This window comes from Rutidosis leptorrhynchoides, chromosome 2 (genome assembly GCF_046630445.1).
Source record: "Rutidosis leptorrhynchoides isolate AG116_Rl617_1_P2 chromosome 2, CSIRO_AGI_Rlap_v1, whole genome shotgun sequence".
NCBI lineage: Eukaryota > Viridiplantae > Streptophyta > Magnoliopsida > Asterales > Asteraceae > Rutidosis > Rutidosis leptorrhynchoides.
Window position 1 is genome coordinate 376,014,357 of NC_092334.1, and position 18,679 is coordinate 376,033,035.

At 30.2% G+C, this 18,679-nt stretch overlaps 1 protein-coding gene across 1 annotated transcript; it reads right to left on the reverse strand.

The window, feature by feature from the left end:
• Positions 1 to 215: 215 nt before the first annotated feature.
• Positions 216 to 1,295, reverse strand: LOC139889003 (F-box/kelch-repeat protein At3g06240-like). The gene has a single exon (XM_071871979.1). The coding sequence runs from the start codon at positions 1,293 to 1,295 to the stop codon at positions 216 to 218; it is 1,080 nt and encodes a 359-aa protein (XP_071728080.1).
• Between the last annotated feature and the right edge of the window lie 17,384 nt (positions 1,296 to 18,679).

Consider the following 18,679-nt stretch of genomic DNA (forward strand, 5'->3'; position numbering starts at 1 on the left):
TGCAAGCCCAAATCCAAAACAAATAGCCCACAATCAAGTTTAGTTTCCAACATATTTCAGATTAAAATTCATTCATTAATCCTAATTAAATTTCATACATACTGAAGTTAAAAGCGTAGTCTAGAAACTCATCTTCATCAAACATATACTATATTACCAAGTATCATACTTCAGACTCAACTTAAACGCATTACTGAAATAAAGCAAGTGATGTTCTAACATAAACGTTTAAGTGATTCAAGGCTTTCAACGTACGTACCACGACACGTGATTTCTTGGCACCCTTCAATTGTTACACTTGTGCATCTTCTCTCATCCATCTTGTGTATAAGAAATTCATTCCCATAATTATTACTCAACAAAATATCCCGATTGCTTACTTGAGCAAAGATATCATAAAACAGATGCATTACATTTTGAAAAATACTATGTTTCTTCCAAGAATTAGAAACTCCATACTCCTCCATCACCCATAATTCAGAACAGTGTGACCTACCACGCATAACAGCAACTAATTTCCTATCAAGAGCAAAGACCTGGAAACACTTAGGCCCATCATTATTTAATGAATATGGCAACTCCATTTCATGAAATTCTTCAGTAGCTAAACTAAAGGCAGCAATAGTCAATGTTGAGTGTCTGCTTGTTACTACATAGTGAAGATTATTGTTCAAGAGTACCCCTGGATGTCGACTATGGCGTTTAAGTTGTTGGTAAGGGAAATTAGGCAACTTGTTCCATGAATTGTTACGTAAACTATACACGTGTACAGAGTTGCAATTAAGATCAGAATCTGAAACGACTTTATAAGAAATTACTTTATAATCATCCTTGGAAAAATCATAACCAAATCCATATTTTCCACAAATACTTTTGCCACCAGAATCTGGAACTTTCAATGACTCTCGTGTGGTTGGATTGACTAAATAGAGGTTATCGTGTATATCACTGGCTAAAACAAGCCCGTTGCAAGACCCTAAAATTCGAAGCCATGGTTCCTGTAAATTCAGGCGTTTAGTAGCTACAGTTGCACGTGCGGTTTGGGTGCTGAGTTGTTTAATACTGACTGAGTAGAGAAAATCCTCATCTTCCGGAACTAAAATCATGTGGGTGGGGTAGTTGTTTTCCTTGATGTTACGAATATGGGTTCTAATAAAATCTGGCCTGGAAATCAGGGAGTGCCATCGTTTTGAAACGGATTTGAAACGGCCTAGGGATTTAGGTGGTAGAAACGGTAGAACTTCTTCAATTAGGTCCGATGGAAGGTGGTTTAGGGCGGAGATTGGGTCCGACATGATTTAGGGGGACAATAAACGAATGATGCAAATATAATTAGGGTTTATTTGGGCACTTAACAAAAAAGAACAGATAGTTACGGTAATCTTACCTCTGTCGCTACTGTCGTCTTCATGTAACACCCCAACTCGGCATGGAATTGGAACGTTATAATAATCTCCAAATATTTGAAATTTCTAATAAGTTTTGAAATACATATCATTAAAGGAGTCTAAAAATAACTATAATCTCTGAAGCATAATCTTCAAGGTCTTCTAAGTCTCTCACTCCCCATATCAACCCTGAGTACCTGTCGTAGAAGAAAGGAAAAACTACGGCTCAGCCAATTGCCCAGTGAACGAATATAAAATAACGAACATAATATATGAGTTTTTCAAACATTTGTATTTTCAAACACATTTCTTTGTGACCCAAAAATATATTTTCAAATAAAATCTTAAAATTCATATTATCATATCAATCAAAATCAAATCGTATAAAGCTGACAAATCCATAATTTTAAAAGTATCATATCGAGCTCCTACAAAACGCATACGTTTGCATGTTAAGTCCCATGGACCAACATACAACCGCCAGACAATTTTGTACATAGGACCTGCAGATCCAGATGTACCCTACAAATGTGCACCCTACAATGTGAAATGGTGTGCAGACACAACACAACCACTCACCCTACCGAATCCAACAAATCCTACAAATCCGTCAATTCCACAATGCCACATCCCCAGTGCCCCAAAAGATGTGATTAATAGCTCGAAACAACACAAATCAAAACCATATCACAACCGATCCAAAAATAGTTTCATAAAACATAGTTTTGTTGCCACAAATAATAACGAATGAATAATCAATCTTGAAGCATAAAACAATTTTGAAGCATATAAATCACAATCTAAAAATTTATGATCGAATAACGCTGAAAGAATAACAGGAATTGAAAACGATATATAATGATTTCGGAAAACGAATCCGTACAAATACTATATGAAAAAGGAATCCGTACCTTAGATCAAAACTCACGCAGTGCTCTTCTAAAATAATTCTATTATCGAATCTTGATCACGATGAATGAAGGAACGCACGAAAGGTTTGAAGTACATACAGTATATATTTTTCAATACGTGAGTTCTTATTATTACATTTTTATAGTTTGATGACTATATATAATGATATAAGTCTTGAAGTATATAACCATATACGACGAAACTGAGGGACACAGATAAGAATTGTAGCTGTACCCATACATGAAAATAATTCTTTTGATTCTACACAACTAACCCACTTACTTTCCAACTATCTATGTCCACAGTGTTGCAAAAAACCCAATTACTCGCCGATTAATCCCCGATTAATCATTTTTAAAAGTAATCCGTTCCGATTTTTAAAAATCCGTTTAATTAAACGGTCAACGTCAATTGATGGGTCAAAATCGAATTTGGTAATCAAAGTTGGTCAAAGTAAAAAATGGTTAACATTTTAACATGAATTTATATTAGAACTTTATAGTTTTTAAGCAAAATAGATAATTTTAGACAATTACTTTAGAGTTTATTTTTATATTTATGTTTTTTTCTATATTTACACATATAATTTTTAAAATTTAGTATTTAAATGTATACAGTACAATCCGATTAATCCCCGATTAATCACCGAATTATCAATTAATCCTTTTAAAGTCTCGACCGATTAATCCCCGAATAGCGAATTTTGCAACCTTGTATGTCCATATGTTGATTTTATTTAACATATTTAATTAAATATTACTCGTATTTATTTAGGTATTATATAAATATAAATATAATATTATTAGCATCTGGAAAGTGGCAAAATATACGTGTGAGCTGTCAAATTGATGTATATATCTACACATGCACTATGCCATGACCATCATCTACTCCACTCCCATCATCTACTCCACTCCCAGTAATCATGATTGAAAAAGCCATAAAACATGAAGGAATAACATATTATTTAATCATTATTAGCAATTTAATATGTGATGCGTTACAGACGTCTTGCGTTCGGGCTTCACCCGAGAGGGTTTTACTACAAGTGATGTGAGACGACCCATCCCAATCCATAAGGATGAATACAATAACATATGGATACATTGCAAGGCATTTGACCTCTATATGATACATTTTACAAACATTGCATTCGTTTTTAAAAGACAACTTTCATTACATTGAAAGATGACAGACATGCATACCATTTCATAATATCTAAACTATAAATGACTTAATCTGTCATTTACTTAACAATAATCTTTATCAAATGCAACGTCTTTCGAAATATGCCATGAATGACTCCAAGTAATATCTTTAAAATGAGCTAATGCACAGCGGAAGATTTCTTTCAAACCTGAGAGTAAACATGCTTTCAAGTGTCAACCAAAAGGTTGGTGAGTTCATTAGTTTATCGTAATCAATCATTTCCATAATTTTAATAGACCACAAGATTTCATTTATTGAATAATCATACACTCGCAAGTGTTTAAAATTCATTCGTATGGATTGGACACCTGGTAACCGACATTAACAAAATGCATCTAGAATATCCCCATATATAAACATCGAAGTACTAAAGTAGTTCAAATTCTCTGACTGGGACGTGTCAAGGCCCATAGATGTATCTTTAGGATCCGCGTCAATTGGTGGCAATTATAATAAACACCAATTCTTAGGTTACCAAGTTCAACAAGGGCGATATCCGATATAACAATTCAACCATAGAATGTAGTTTTAATTACTTATGTCTATTTCGTCAAACATTTATAAAAGTGCATGTATTCTCAGTCCCAAAAATATATATTGCAAAAGCATTTAAAAAGGGAGCAAATGAAACTCACAATACTGTATTTCGTAGTAAAAATACATATGACGTCATTGAACAAGTGAAAGGTTGGCCTCGAATTCACGAACCTACATTAAGTATATATATATTTATATGTTGGTCATTAACTGTCTAATAATTTAGGTCAGGTCATAGTGTATCGCAATCCTAATGCTCGAGATCGATATGCAAAAGTCAACAAAAGTCTATTTGACTCAAGATGATTTACAAAATTTTATTCATGTTTATTATATAACTTAAATAATCGTTTTATATATTTAAATATATTTATCAGATTTTATTAAAGTAAAAATAATACAAGTCATTTATTAATAAATAAAAATTTATATTGAAATTTATATTAAAATTTATATATGCTAAAAATATACTTGTATATATATTAAGTAATATAATTTATAAAGTTTACTTCATATCATAAAAATATAGTGGTATGTAATATTAATGTAAATTATATTAAGTGTGGTAAAAATATATTTGTATCACATATTTATTTGTTATTGATAATAACAATAATAAGTAAATGTTGTATTATATTGTAATAATAATTATTATTATTATTCTACTAATAACAATATTTATATTTACTAAAGACGATATTAATTATGATAAAATGATAATTCTAGTCATGATAATCTTAATAATAACGAAGCTTTTTAATATTAACTGTAATAATAATAATATTTCATAAAAATAATAATTCTATTAAAAATGATAATTTTTATTAATAATAATACTAAAATGATATTTTATAATAACAATGATATTTCCATTAGCAATAATAGGTTTAGTAAAAATGATAGTTTTAACATTAATAATACTTTTAATAGTAATAGTAATGATAAAAATATTGAAAATGATATTTTTATCTAAATCAATATCTTACCATATTTTAATTTCATCATGATACTCATACTCATTATTTCCTAATCGATTTGTTTAATAGTTTTTAATCCTCTTTTATATCACATTTATAATAATGATAATAATAATAATAATGATAATAGTAATAATAGTAATAATAGTAATGATAATGTTAAATAATAATTTTAATGATAATAACGGTAGTAATACTAATAAAAATGACAATTCTTAATAATAATACTTATAACGCTAATGATATTGATAATAATAATAATAATTATTAGATAATAATTATAACGACGATAATAACGACGATAGTAATAATAATCATTTTAACAATAAATATACTAAAATTAATAATAATTCAGTTGACTATATCTTTTAATCCGTTCATCGAAATCACACGAGTTCTAAAGAAAAAGTTCTTAATTTTTCGCTAGCTTTCTAATGACATGCATATCATATACCTTATCTCAGTTGCATATGTATCTAATTCAAGATTCAACATAACCTATCTAACGACAATAATAAACATACAAGCATGCATGATCCTATATACTCGAGCACTAGTCAGGGATACACTAATAATATATAAAAGTTAACTTATGAGTGCTCACGTATCAATAATGAGATTCAATATTGTAGGAAAGGTACGTAGACGCAACGGAGATGATAAACACTAGATTGCCCTCACGAGTCTACCCCCGAATAATACCCATCACCTCCATAGCTATCACCCATAATTTTCTTAATTCCATCCCGCTTGAAAAACCCATTTTGAAATAACCCGCTCATGACCTCGTCGTAATATTTTATGTATAATACTAATAATAATGTGGAGTAAATATATATATGTAAATCGATTGAGAGAGTTTAGAGAAATATATTTTCAAGTTTCTACAAAATAATGAAACTTATTGAATTCTATTTATAATAGATTTTTGAATTATTAAAGTGAATTATTAAAGTATGAATTATTAAAGTGAATTATTAAAGTGAATTATTAAAGTATGAATTATTAAAGTGAATTATTAAAGTATGAATTATTAAAGTTAAAGTAAAGTAAAAGTAAAGTAAAGGTAAAGTTAAAAAGTATAAAACTATGTACGTATAATACGCGTACAAATATATATAACATTAATTTAAATCGTTATATATATTTAATAAAATAAAATATAAATATCGTTATCTTTATCATACTGGTTAAGTAATGAGTTGTCAAAAGTGGTTCTACATATTTATAAAAGTTATATATGTTTTAGTAATAAAGTTCTTTTTAAACTGAAAACGTTTTTGTACGTTTGAAACTAAATCAATTAAATATGATAATTTTGTTTTCCAAAACTAAATATTTTTAAGAATCATTTTGTTAAAAGGTTAAAATAATGGAAATCGTTATATCATAAAACATTTTATAAAAGTAGAATTAAACATACTCATAATAGGTTTCAAGTTTTTTTTTTTTTTTATTACGTTTGTTAGTGAAACGTGGGATAAAGTCCAATGATTAATATAAGCGTATGAAACCATCTTAATGTAAAATGTTGATTTACTTAACTTTTCGATATCTATTTCCTAAGTTATCTATATTCTCAAATTTCACTTTCACCCTAAATAATATGAAAGTTAACTAGTTAACACCTATATAGGAAATTGAACAGGAAACTCCACTAACCCTTGTCTAGTTCCCGTTAATTGACACATTTGTTCTTACTTATAAATTACTTTACCATTTTTCGAATGTGGTCAAAAAGAATAGATTTCTTAAATCACAGTGGACCTCATAACATAGACCCGCAATCATATTACAATGTATCTGATAATTCAGTCAGTTGATATTATCTTTTAATTTCGTCGATAAATATATTAAACATATATTGAAACAAATACGTTCATTTAAAGTATCATACATCTAATACTTTGTTAACGTTTTCAATTAATATAACTATATATATATATATATATATATATATATATATATATATATATATATATATATATATATATATATATATATATATATATATATATATACATATCTATATGCACATAAATGTTCGTGAATCGTCGAGCACGGTCAAAGGGTAATTGCTTACATGAATATAGTTTTAAAATTTTCAACATTACAGACTTTGCTTATCGTGTCGGAAACATATAAAGATTAAGTTTAAATTTGGTCGGAAATTTTCGGGTTGTCACATGATGCCCGAATGGATGGGGCAGTAGGATTGTAATGATTCGTACCAAAGAAATGATCAGGTGGGAGGGTGTCGACATCACGTTCGATCCCCTGTCAGTGACTCCTAACCACCATTAAAAAGAAATTGTATTCACAAAATAAGGATATTGTGGAATTAAGAAATAAAATAATGAAAACATTACTTGGGGGTCACTATGATTTACCATGTTACGTGGGTGGTTCCTTTGAAATGTCCTGTTCATATTAATTATAAACGTTCCATATTAATTGATTTCGTCGCGAGGTTTTGACCTCTATATGAGACGTTTTTCAAAGACTGCATTCGATTTTAAAACAAACCATAACCTTTAAAATATTACGATGATTATCAAATAATGATAATCTAAAATATAGCGTTTTTCACACGACCATTACATAATGGTTTACAATAATATTACACATCAACATTAGTCTTCGAATGCAGTTTTTAAACAATATTATACAAGCATGGACTCCAAATCTTGTCCTTAATTTAGTATGCAACAGCGGAAGCTCTTAATAATCACCTGAGAATAAACATGATTAAAACGTCAACAAAATTGTTGGTGAGTTATAGGTTTAACCTACATATTATTAAATCATACTAATAGACCACAAGATTTCATTTTTATAACACATCTCTTATCAGGCATTTTGCAAACTGCATAGATGTAGTGACCCGGAAATTTCCGATCAAATTTAAACTTTAATCTTTATATGTATCCGACACGATAAGCAAAATCTGTAATGTTGAGTCTCGAAAAGTTTGAAAACTATATTCATGTAATCAATTACCCTTTGACCATGTCTGACGATTCACGAACAAAAATGTGTAAATAGAAATGTATGTGTATGTACATATGTGTATTTTTTTTAAGCTAAGAAATATTGATAAAACATTTAAGAGCTTGGTGATACAAAAATAGATTATGAGATTATTATGTGACTTGAAAGCATTGAACGAATTAGTTGATATGAATATAAGCTACGAGATCTATTTTATGAACATAGAAATGCTATCACAGTAGTTAGTGAATAATACTTTACTTGAACTTATTTGTTCGATGTAAGTTTATCAATGAGATTAAAAGATAATATCAAGTGATTGATTTATCAGGTACATTGAATTATAATTACGAGTCTTTGTTATGAGGTCCACTTGAATTAGAAAACTCTTACTTTTAACGGTATTCGGAATATTTAGTAAAGTGATTCCATGTAAGAACAAAAGTGTTATTATTGAGGATTAGACAGAGGTTAGCGGAGAGTCTCGTTTAATTATCAAAAGCGTACCTTGCAATGATTGACTTGTGTCACTTGGTAGGTTAATTATTTAGTTTTCTTAATATTGAAGACATTTTACGATATAGATGAAACCTTTTAAAGAATGATTTTGAATATAACTAATTCTGGAAAACTAAATTATATTTATTCAATTTAGTACAAACACATTTTTTTCGATATAATAGAATTTGATTATAAAATATTTTTATGGATTTTCAATGATATAAAAATAAAAATAAATATAAAATAAAGATTTCTAATGAGCACCAAAAGACTACAACATTTCATCACAAGATTGAAAGTTAAAATGTTGGAAATCACTAAACCTGCGCACTTGCACGAGAAAAATCATAACTAAATCATACTGACTCGAAAAAGGGTGATTCCGGTGTCCAAACGACCGTAACTCAAAAATCTACAACTTTCATGAAGACACCATACACGAATCGTGTACCTATCTACACGAAACGTGTAATCTTGTGCCGACATATTTTGGTGACGGCTCACTATGCAACATGTTTTTAATTTTTATTAATATTATATTATATTATTATATTATTTATAAATCTATATATATAGGATCGATCATAATTGTTTTCTAACTATCTATCTCTCACACTCTCTCTATAATTATATTTATTATTATTATTGTTAGTGTTATTATTATTATTATTATTATTAGTATTATTATACATAAAATACTACGACGAGGTCATGGGCGAGTTATTTCAAAACGGGTTTTATGAGCGGGATAGAGCTAAGGAAATTATGAGTTATGGTTATGGAGGTGATGGGTATTGTTCATGGGTATGCTTGTGAGGTTAAACTAGTGTTTGTCACCTCCATTGCGTCTACGTACCTTTCCTACAATATTGAACCTCAATATTGATACGTGAGTACTCCTAATTTAATTTTTACATACTAATAGTGTATCCCTGACTAGTGCTCGAGAAAATAGGATTATGCATGCTTGTAAATTTGATAGTGCCCTTAGATAGGTTATGCCGAATCTTAAAGGTTGTTATATTATAGTTGAAGGAAGATATAAGATTTGCATGTCCTTAAAAAGCTAGAAAAAAAAATTAAGAACTTTTCCTTTAGATGCCAAATAGATTTGATGGACGGATTAAAAGTTATAGTCAATTAAAATTTCGTAAAAATGATTATTATCGTCGTTAATATCGTTGTCTTAATTTTTTTTATCAAATTGTTATTATTCCAAAATAACACGACTGTTACTTATTATTATTATCAATACTATATTATTAACTAGAAATGTAATACAAATTATATAACTACCTTAATAGAATCTATCGCAGTATTTTTATGATATTAAATGAACTTTATAAGTTTTATTACTTAAGATATATAAAAGTATATTTTAATATAAAATTTTATTTATAAACGAATTATATTATTTACTTTATTAAATCTTTAAAAAAAAAATATTTTAAAAATATAAAACGACGATATTTAAATTATATAATAAAACATTTATAAAGTTTTGAAATCATTTGGAGTTAAACTAATTTTTGTCGACCTTTGCATACTAGACTCGAGCATTAGGATTGTGGTACACTATGACTTAACTTAATGTATTAGACAAATATTGACAAATACATAATTATATATAAATAATTTAGGTTCGTGAATCCAAGGCCAACCTTACACTTGTTCAATGATGTTATATGTATTTTTACTACAAAATACAGTATGGTGAGTTTCATTTGCTCCCTTTTTACTCATTACATTTTTGGGCTGAGAGTACATGCAAATGCTTTATTAACTGTTTTACAATATTTATATGCGTGCGTTTCATTTGCTCCCCTTTTACTCTTTATATTTTTGGGGCTGAGAATACATGCAAATGCTTTATTAACTGTTTTACAATAATTATATGCGTGAGTTTTCATTACTCCCTTTTCATATATATTTTTGGGACTGAGAATACATGCGCTGCTTTTATAAATGTTTTACGATATAGACACAAGTAATCAAAATTACATTCTATGGTTGAATTATCGAAATCGAATATGCCCCTTTTTATTAAGTCTGGTAATCTAAGAATTAGGGAACAGACACCCTAATTGACGCGAACTCTAAAGATAGGTCTATCGGGCCCAACAAACCCCATCCAAAGTACCGGATGCTTTAGTACTTCGAAATTTATATCATGTCCGAAGGAGGATCCCGGAATGATAGGGGATATTCTTATATGCATATTGTTAATGTCGGTTACCAGGTGTTCACCATTTGAATGATTATTTTTGTCTCTATGCATGGGACGTATATTTATGAGAACTGGAAATGAAATTCTTGTGGTCTATTAAAATGATGGAAATAAATGATTATGATAAACTAATGAACTCACCAACCTTTTGGTTGACACTTGAAAGCATGTTTATTCTCAGGTTTGAAAGAGATCTTCCGCTGTGCATTAGCTCATTTTAAAGATATTACTTGGAGTCATTCATGACATATTTCAAAAGACGTTGCATTCGAGTCGTTGAAGTTCATTAAAGATTATTATTAAGTAAATGACAGATTAGGTCATTTATAGTTTGGATATTATGAAATGGTATGCATACATGTCAATTTTCGATGTAAAGAAAGATTGTCTTTTAAAAACGAATGCAATGTTTGTAAAATGTATCATATAGAGGTCAAATACCTCGCAATGTAATCAACTATTGTGAATCGTTTATAATGTATATGAACGGGTCCTTTCAGTTGGTATCAGAGCGGTGGTCTTAGCGAACCAGGTCTGCATTAGTGTGTCTAACTGATAAGTCGTTAGGATACATTAGTGAGTCTGGACTTCGACCGTGTCTGCATGTCAAAAGTTTTGCTTATCATTTCGTGTCGAAAATTACCTGCTTATCATTTTTAAGTCTAGACGCGCTTTCCTGCATTTATTGCATAATAGTGTATAGACGAATTCTTATCTTAGCATATCTGATACTGTGAACTTTGACTGACATTTTTCAAAGATTCTCCGTAATTTATGGGATTTTGGTATTATATATACATATGTAAATTATGTATAGAAAGATATCAAATCTAACTCCTATAATCTATTTCATATCAAAAATTCATTCCCTTGATCATACGAGATGGATCCCTCAACCAGTTCGAATTCCTCAGATTACGACAGCTATTCCGATATGGAGTCTCATTCCAGCTCCGAAAGCAGTATGACCGGAATAGATCAACCAATCAGTCATCACCTATTCTGGATGAAATGGGGATGGGTTCGTAGCCTCCTCAATTATTGGAGACAAGAAGAAGGTGATCCTTTCCATCCACCAAATTGCCCTATTGACAATGAACCTGAAGCACTTACCGGCGAACCTGTTCGAGAAACCATTTTCTCTCTCATCTCCAGAGTATCTCGTCACGATTATATACTACACCAAATTCTTGATTATATTTATCCGCTCGTCCGAACCGACGATCACCCCGGTGTAATAGAAGAAGTTAACGAGCTTCGCGCTCGGGTAGTGGCTTTGGAGAATACGGTGCGAAGGTTACAAACACCATCAGCAGCACCAGCAGCGTAACCAGTACCGCCAGTAACATCCACATCGCAAGTCTCAATACTAAAAGCACCAGCAGCATCACCGACATCAACATCAACCACCATTATTAACATCAACAGGATCATTACCACCACCAACAATCACATCCGCATCACACACCTCAATATCCCAATCTGTATATCGGACATCAACGTCACACGCACCAAAGATACCAAGGAGTACCAACAACAACAAACGATGAAGTATTGATTCATAACTTCATCGGAGAAACATTCTGTGGTGATTAGGTAATCTCTAAAGTTTTAGAGATTATCTATCTCAGCCTTAACCGTAAACTAGATGAGTGGACAGAGATGATAGAGAGAAGAACCGAAACCCTAACAAGACTGGTGCGTAAGGTACAAGCTAGACTTGTTTTACCAACATCATCAGCAGTACCAATAGCCTCACCAACACAGTCAATGCTGTCAACATTGTTAGAATCGTCAGCACCTCTAACCTCACAAGTTTCGCCAATTCAAGAATCACTGTGGAAACCATTACAAATTAATAACAAGTATATTGTATCAACGAGTTATGAAGTATTAACTCAGTTCCTCCGAAGAATTTATATGTATATTCTATAAAAAAAAATTTTACCATAATAAATCTTTCTGTACTAAGCTATTATGTATGGAACTTAACTATCTGGTTAATTCATATTACTAATTTGCTATGATGTACATTCTTCGTTAACAATTTAATCATTGTTAACTACAATCTCTGCTTCAACTCAATGAATTTTATTTCATAATAAATCAAGTGTATCATTCAATAACATGTTTGATTATACACTTTCATCTTTGATATACCCGAAATTTACGGGAAAACAATATTCGTATCTTGCGAAGTTAGCAAGAGTTCCATGAGCATCAGCATGATTCACTAAGGAAATACATATAAATATTGAAGCATTGATTACATTAGTGAAATACTCCCCAAAGTTTATGTAATCTCTAATGTTTTAGAGAAAATTCATTTCTAATTCAATCCGAAAATCAAATGAGCTTAGTATGATATTAACTCATTGAATCTGTACTACATCTGAAGAAAATATACCCACATATATTTTCATAAAGATTGTAATGAGAATTCTTGTTCAAAATATTATTTGTGAAATTTTTTTAACGGGTAGGTAATACCCGAGAGATATATAAAATCACAATTAATATGTTACATTCTTCAATTCTGATTCAATAATCATCAACTAAACCAATATACATTCTTCTATAGAAATCAAAACAATCATACTCATTCGAATCTAATTACATATTCTGATTTTGGGAATTTCAGAATTCAACTCGAGATACAACCAAAATCATCACTCTTAGATCCTTATATTTTTCAAAGCTATACTTTGACTTCAAAACTGTGATAGCACATCACTTTTAATCGTAACACACAAGATGGATATGAGAAATCATTCGGGATTTAGGACGATTTCATCATTTGGATATTGACTATGACAATCTGCAATCAAAACCCTCCGAAATTCTAGAAGACACTTCAAATAATAAACAATTGAGATGATGATCCAACCACACGTTACCCGAAGTTTTGTACCTGAAAAACTCTCGAAACCAAAGTCATAATCTAACATGTACCTGCGTCGAATTCTTCTAGCAAGAACAACATTTCGATTCCTTTTCAAAGTAGCCAATTTTGTCACGGATCCAGCAAGTCAACTTCGATTTTTTCAGTCGGACCAGTCTTATTATAACCCTGATAGATACGTTGCCCTTTCGTCATTATTACTGGGGAACCTTTCATATTCCACCATATTACCACCAGCGTTTAATCATCTAAAACACGATTCTTCTGAACCCACCTCAGATTGATAACCAGAGATTCAGATATTATTGCATTAAATGCAGAGGAAACATAAAAATGGTAGATGGTTTAAACGGTCAAAAGTTTGATGATAAAAGATAGTGAGTTGGTAAAGCTCAGAAAAAGAAAGGATTTGGTACTGAAAAATGGATTGAGCAAAGTATGAAGGAAGCCATGGACAAATCACAGAGACTGAATCTGCCTTCAAAGGATCCAAATGATTCAGTGCCTGCTGAACTCGTTAGCGAACACCTTATTTCTTATTCTAAATATCCACAGACAAATATTCTTCATCATCATCATATCTTGAATATTCTAAGATATCATAGTATCTTTCATTATAAATATCCTTGATAATTCTGAAGATATTTTCATAAGTATTCTCATTTGAAATCAATTATCTCTCTGTAATATCTGCAACATAAAAAGAAACTGTGTTAGTTTCTAAATACTGAAAAATTCGAATATGAATGTTTTTGAAGTAGTGTTGGGAACTGATACATGAGTTAATATAATATAATGACACTTGATCAACGTCATTATATTACAGTAGGTCATGTTAAGTTTCTAATGGGATGTGATGATTCACAGCACCATCATCATGTGCCATTTACACGACTCTTACATTCGATCTAATCCTTAAACATAGCAAGAAAATATTTCTTGATGATTCGATCTTTTACAGGATATTCTGGTAATTTGACAAGTCAAAATCGCATCATTAAGATTTCCTTCTTAGAACATTAACTATGTTCATTCCGAAATTCATAACTGCAAATTCTGGACCATTACTCGCTTGACTCGAGGACGGGAAGAGGAAACGAAAGAATGAAGCTCCAAACTAGAAATTGGAGCATAAACCGCAGCAAATAAAAGAGAATATTAATTATGGGTGACAATGATTATAGAAGACAGATGCAGGGGCATCGAAATATAAGGGAAGATATAAAACTCAACAACCACCCCGAAGCTACAAACCATGCATATCAATACGTATTGCCACGTAAAGGCACGGAAAAATTAATAACACTATAACCCCAAGATAATAGTAGAAGTAAATAAAATCTTCCGGTGGTAGATGAAAGAGAAGGATGACAGATGTAAAAATTAAGAGTATATCAAGGATCAAAATGGGATGGAGCATATTGACGAATGTTTTAAAGTATGAACTGAGGAGAAAGAATAGAAGGTGTGAGTTGTAAGGAAACAAAGAGGGTGGATTTATAGAAAAATATTCGACAGAGCAATCGGAACAGATTATTACATTTACTCAAAGAAGATCCTGATTTCCTAAGTCGCCGAAGAACCAAATCTTATTACGAAAATTTTCTTTAAATCCCTTAAATTCCGGAAATCAATCATAGCTACGTCATCAGTTAAAACAAATCTACATTTACTCATTTCGCTCTTTTACGATAGCTTCACTCATACGCTTCGAGAAATCGAATTATTTTATCCGTACTTATTAATCATGATAAAACTCTATGTATCAGCTTATATTCGTCATAATAACATTCTTACTATTAGCTATGACGACCTCTATCAAATTTCGAGACGAAATTTCTTTTAACGGGTAGGTACTGTAGTGACCCGGAAATTTCCGATCAAATTTAAACTTTAATCTTTATATGTATCCGACACGATAAGCAAAATCTGTAATGTTGAGTCTCGAAAAGTTTGAAAACTATATTCATGTAATCAATTACCCTTTGACCATGTCTGACGATTCACGAACAAAAATGTGTAAATAGAAATGTATGTGTATGTACATATGTGTATTTTTTTTAAGCTAAGAAATATTGATAAAACATTTAAGAGCTTGGTGATACAAAAATAGATTATGAGATTATTATGTGACTTGAAAGCATTGAACGAATTAGTTGATATGAATATAAGCTACGAGATCTATTTTATGAACATAGAAATGCTATCACAGTAGTTAGTGAATAATACTTTACTTGAACTTATTTGTTCGATGTAAGTTTATCAATGAGATTAAAAGATAATATCAAGTGATTGATTTATCAGGTACATTGAATTATAATTACGAGTCTTTGTTATGAGGTCCACTTGAATTAGAAAACTCTTACTTTTAACGGTATTCGGAATATTTAGTAAAGTGATTCCATGTAAGAACAAAAGTGTTATTATTGAGGATTAGACAGAGGTTAGCGGAGAGTCTCGTTTAATTATCAAAAGCGTACCTTGCAATGATTGACTTGTGTCACTTGGTAGGTTAATTATTTAGTTTTCTTAATATTGAAGACATTTTACGATATAGATGAAACCTTTTAAAGAATGATTTTGAATATAACTAATTCTGGAAAACTAAATTATATTTATTCAATTTAGTACAAACACATTTTTTTTCGATATAATAGAATTTGATTATAAAATATTTTTATGGATTTTCAATGATATAAAAATAAAAATAAATATAAAATAAAGATTTCTAATGAGCACCAAAAGACTACAACATTTCATCACAAGATTGAAAGTTAAAATGTTGGAAATCACTAAACCTGCGCACTTGCACGAGAAAAATCATAACTAAATCATACTGACTCGAAAAAGGGTGATTCCGGTGTCCAAACGACCGTAACTCAAAAATCTACAACTTTCATGAAGACACCATACACGAATCGTGTACCTATCTACACGAAACGTGTAATCTTGTGCCGACATATTTTGGTGGCGGCTCACTATGCAACATGTTTTTAATTTTTATTAATATTATATTATATTATTATATTATTTATAAATCTATATATATAGGATCGATCATAATTGTTTTCTAACTATCTATCTCTCACACTCTCTCTATAATTATATTTATTATTATTATTGTTAGTGTTATTATTATTATTATTATTATTAGTATTATTATACATAAAATACTACAACGAGGTCATGGGCGAGTTATTTCAAAACGGGTTTTATGAGCGGGATAGAGCTAAGGAAATTATGAGTTATGGTTATGGAGGTGATGGGTATTGTTCATGGGTATGCTTGTGAGGTTAAACTAGTGTTTGTCACCTCCATTGCGTCTACGTACCTTTCCTACAATATTGAACCTCAATATTGATACGTGAGTACTCCTAATTTAATTTTTACATACTAATAGTGTATCCCTGACTAGTGCTCGAGAAAATAGGATTATGCATGCTTGTAAATTTGATAGTGCCCTTAGATAGGTTATGCCGAATCTTAAAGGTTGTTATATTATAGTTGAAGGAAGATATAAGATTTGCATGTCCTTAAAAAGCTAGAAAAAAAAATTAAGAACTTTTCCTTTAGATGCCAAATAGATTTGATGGACGGATTAAAAGTTATAGTCAATTAAAATTTCGTAAAAATGATTATTATCGTCGTTAATATCGTTGTCTTAATTTTTTTTATCAAATTGTTATTATTCCAAAATAACACGACTGTTACTTATTATTATTATCAATACTATATTATTAACTAGAAATGTAATACAAATTATATAACTACCTTAATAGAATCTATCGCAGTATTTTTATGATATTAAATGAACTTTATAAGTTTTATTACTTAAGATATATAAAAGTATATTTTAATATAAAATTTTATTTATAAACGAATTATATTATTTACTTTATTAAATCTTTAAAAAAAAATATTTTAAAAATATAAAACGACGATATTTAAATTATATAATAAAACATTTATAAAGTTTTGAAATCATTTGGAGTTAAACTAATTTTTGTCGACCTTTGCATACTAGACTCGAGCATTAGGATTGTGGTACACTATGACTTAACTTAATGTATTAGACAAATATTGACAAATACATAATTATATATAAATAATTTAGGTTCGTGAATCCAAGGCCAACCTTACACTTGTTCAATGATGTTATATGTATTTTTACTACAAAATACAGTATGGTGAGTTTCATTTGCTCCCTTTTTACTCATTACATTTTTGGGCTGAGAGTACATGCAAATGCTTTATTAACTGTTTTACAATATTTATATGCGTGCGTTTCATTTGCTCCCCTTTTACTCTTTATATTTTTGGGGCTGAGAATACATGCAAATGCTTTATTAACTGTTTTACAATAATTATATGCGTGAGTTTTCATTACTCCCTTTTCATATATATTTTTGGGACTGAGAATACATGCGCTGCTTTTATAAATGTTTTACGATATAGACACAAGTAATCAAAATTACATTCTATGGTTGAATTATCGAAATCGAATATGCCCCTTTTTATTAAGTCTGGTAATCTAAGAATTAGGGAACAGACACCCTAATTGACGCGAACTCTAAAGATAGATCTATCGGGCCCAACAAACCCCATCCAAAGTACCGGATGCTTTAGTACTTCGAAATTTATATCATGTCCGAAGGAGGATCCCGGAATGATAGGGGATATTCTTATATGCATATTGTTAATGTCGGTTACCAGGTGTTCACCATTTGAATGATTATTTTTGTCTCTATGCATGGGACGTATATTTATGAGAACTGGAAATGAAATTCTTGTGGTCTATTAAAATGATGGAAATAAATGATTATGATAAACTAATGAACTCACCAACCTTTTGGTTGACACTTGAAAGCATGTTTATTCTCAGGTTTGAAAGAGATCTTCCGCTGTGCATTAGCTCATTTTAAAGATATTACTTGGAGTCATTCATGACATATTTCAAAAGACGTTGCATTCGAGTCGTTGAAGTTCATTAAAGATTATTATTAAGTAAATGACAGATTAGGTCATTTATAGTTTG

Coding starts and splice junctions, on each gene's coding strand:
- LOC139889003 (XM_071871979.1), bottom strand. CDS start 1,295: ATGTCGGACCCAATCTCCGCCCTAAACCACCTTCCATCGGACCTAATT.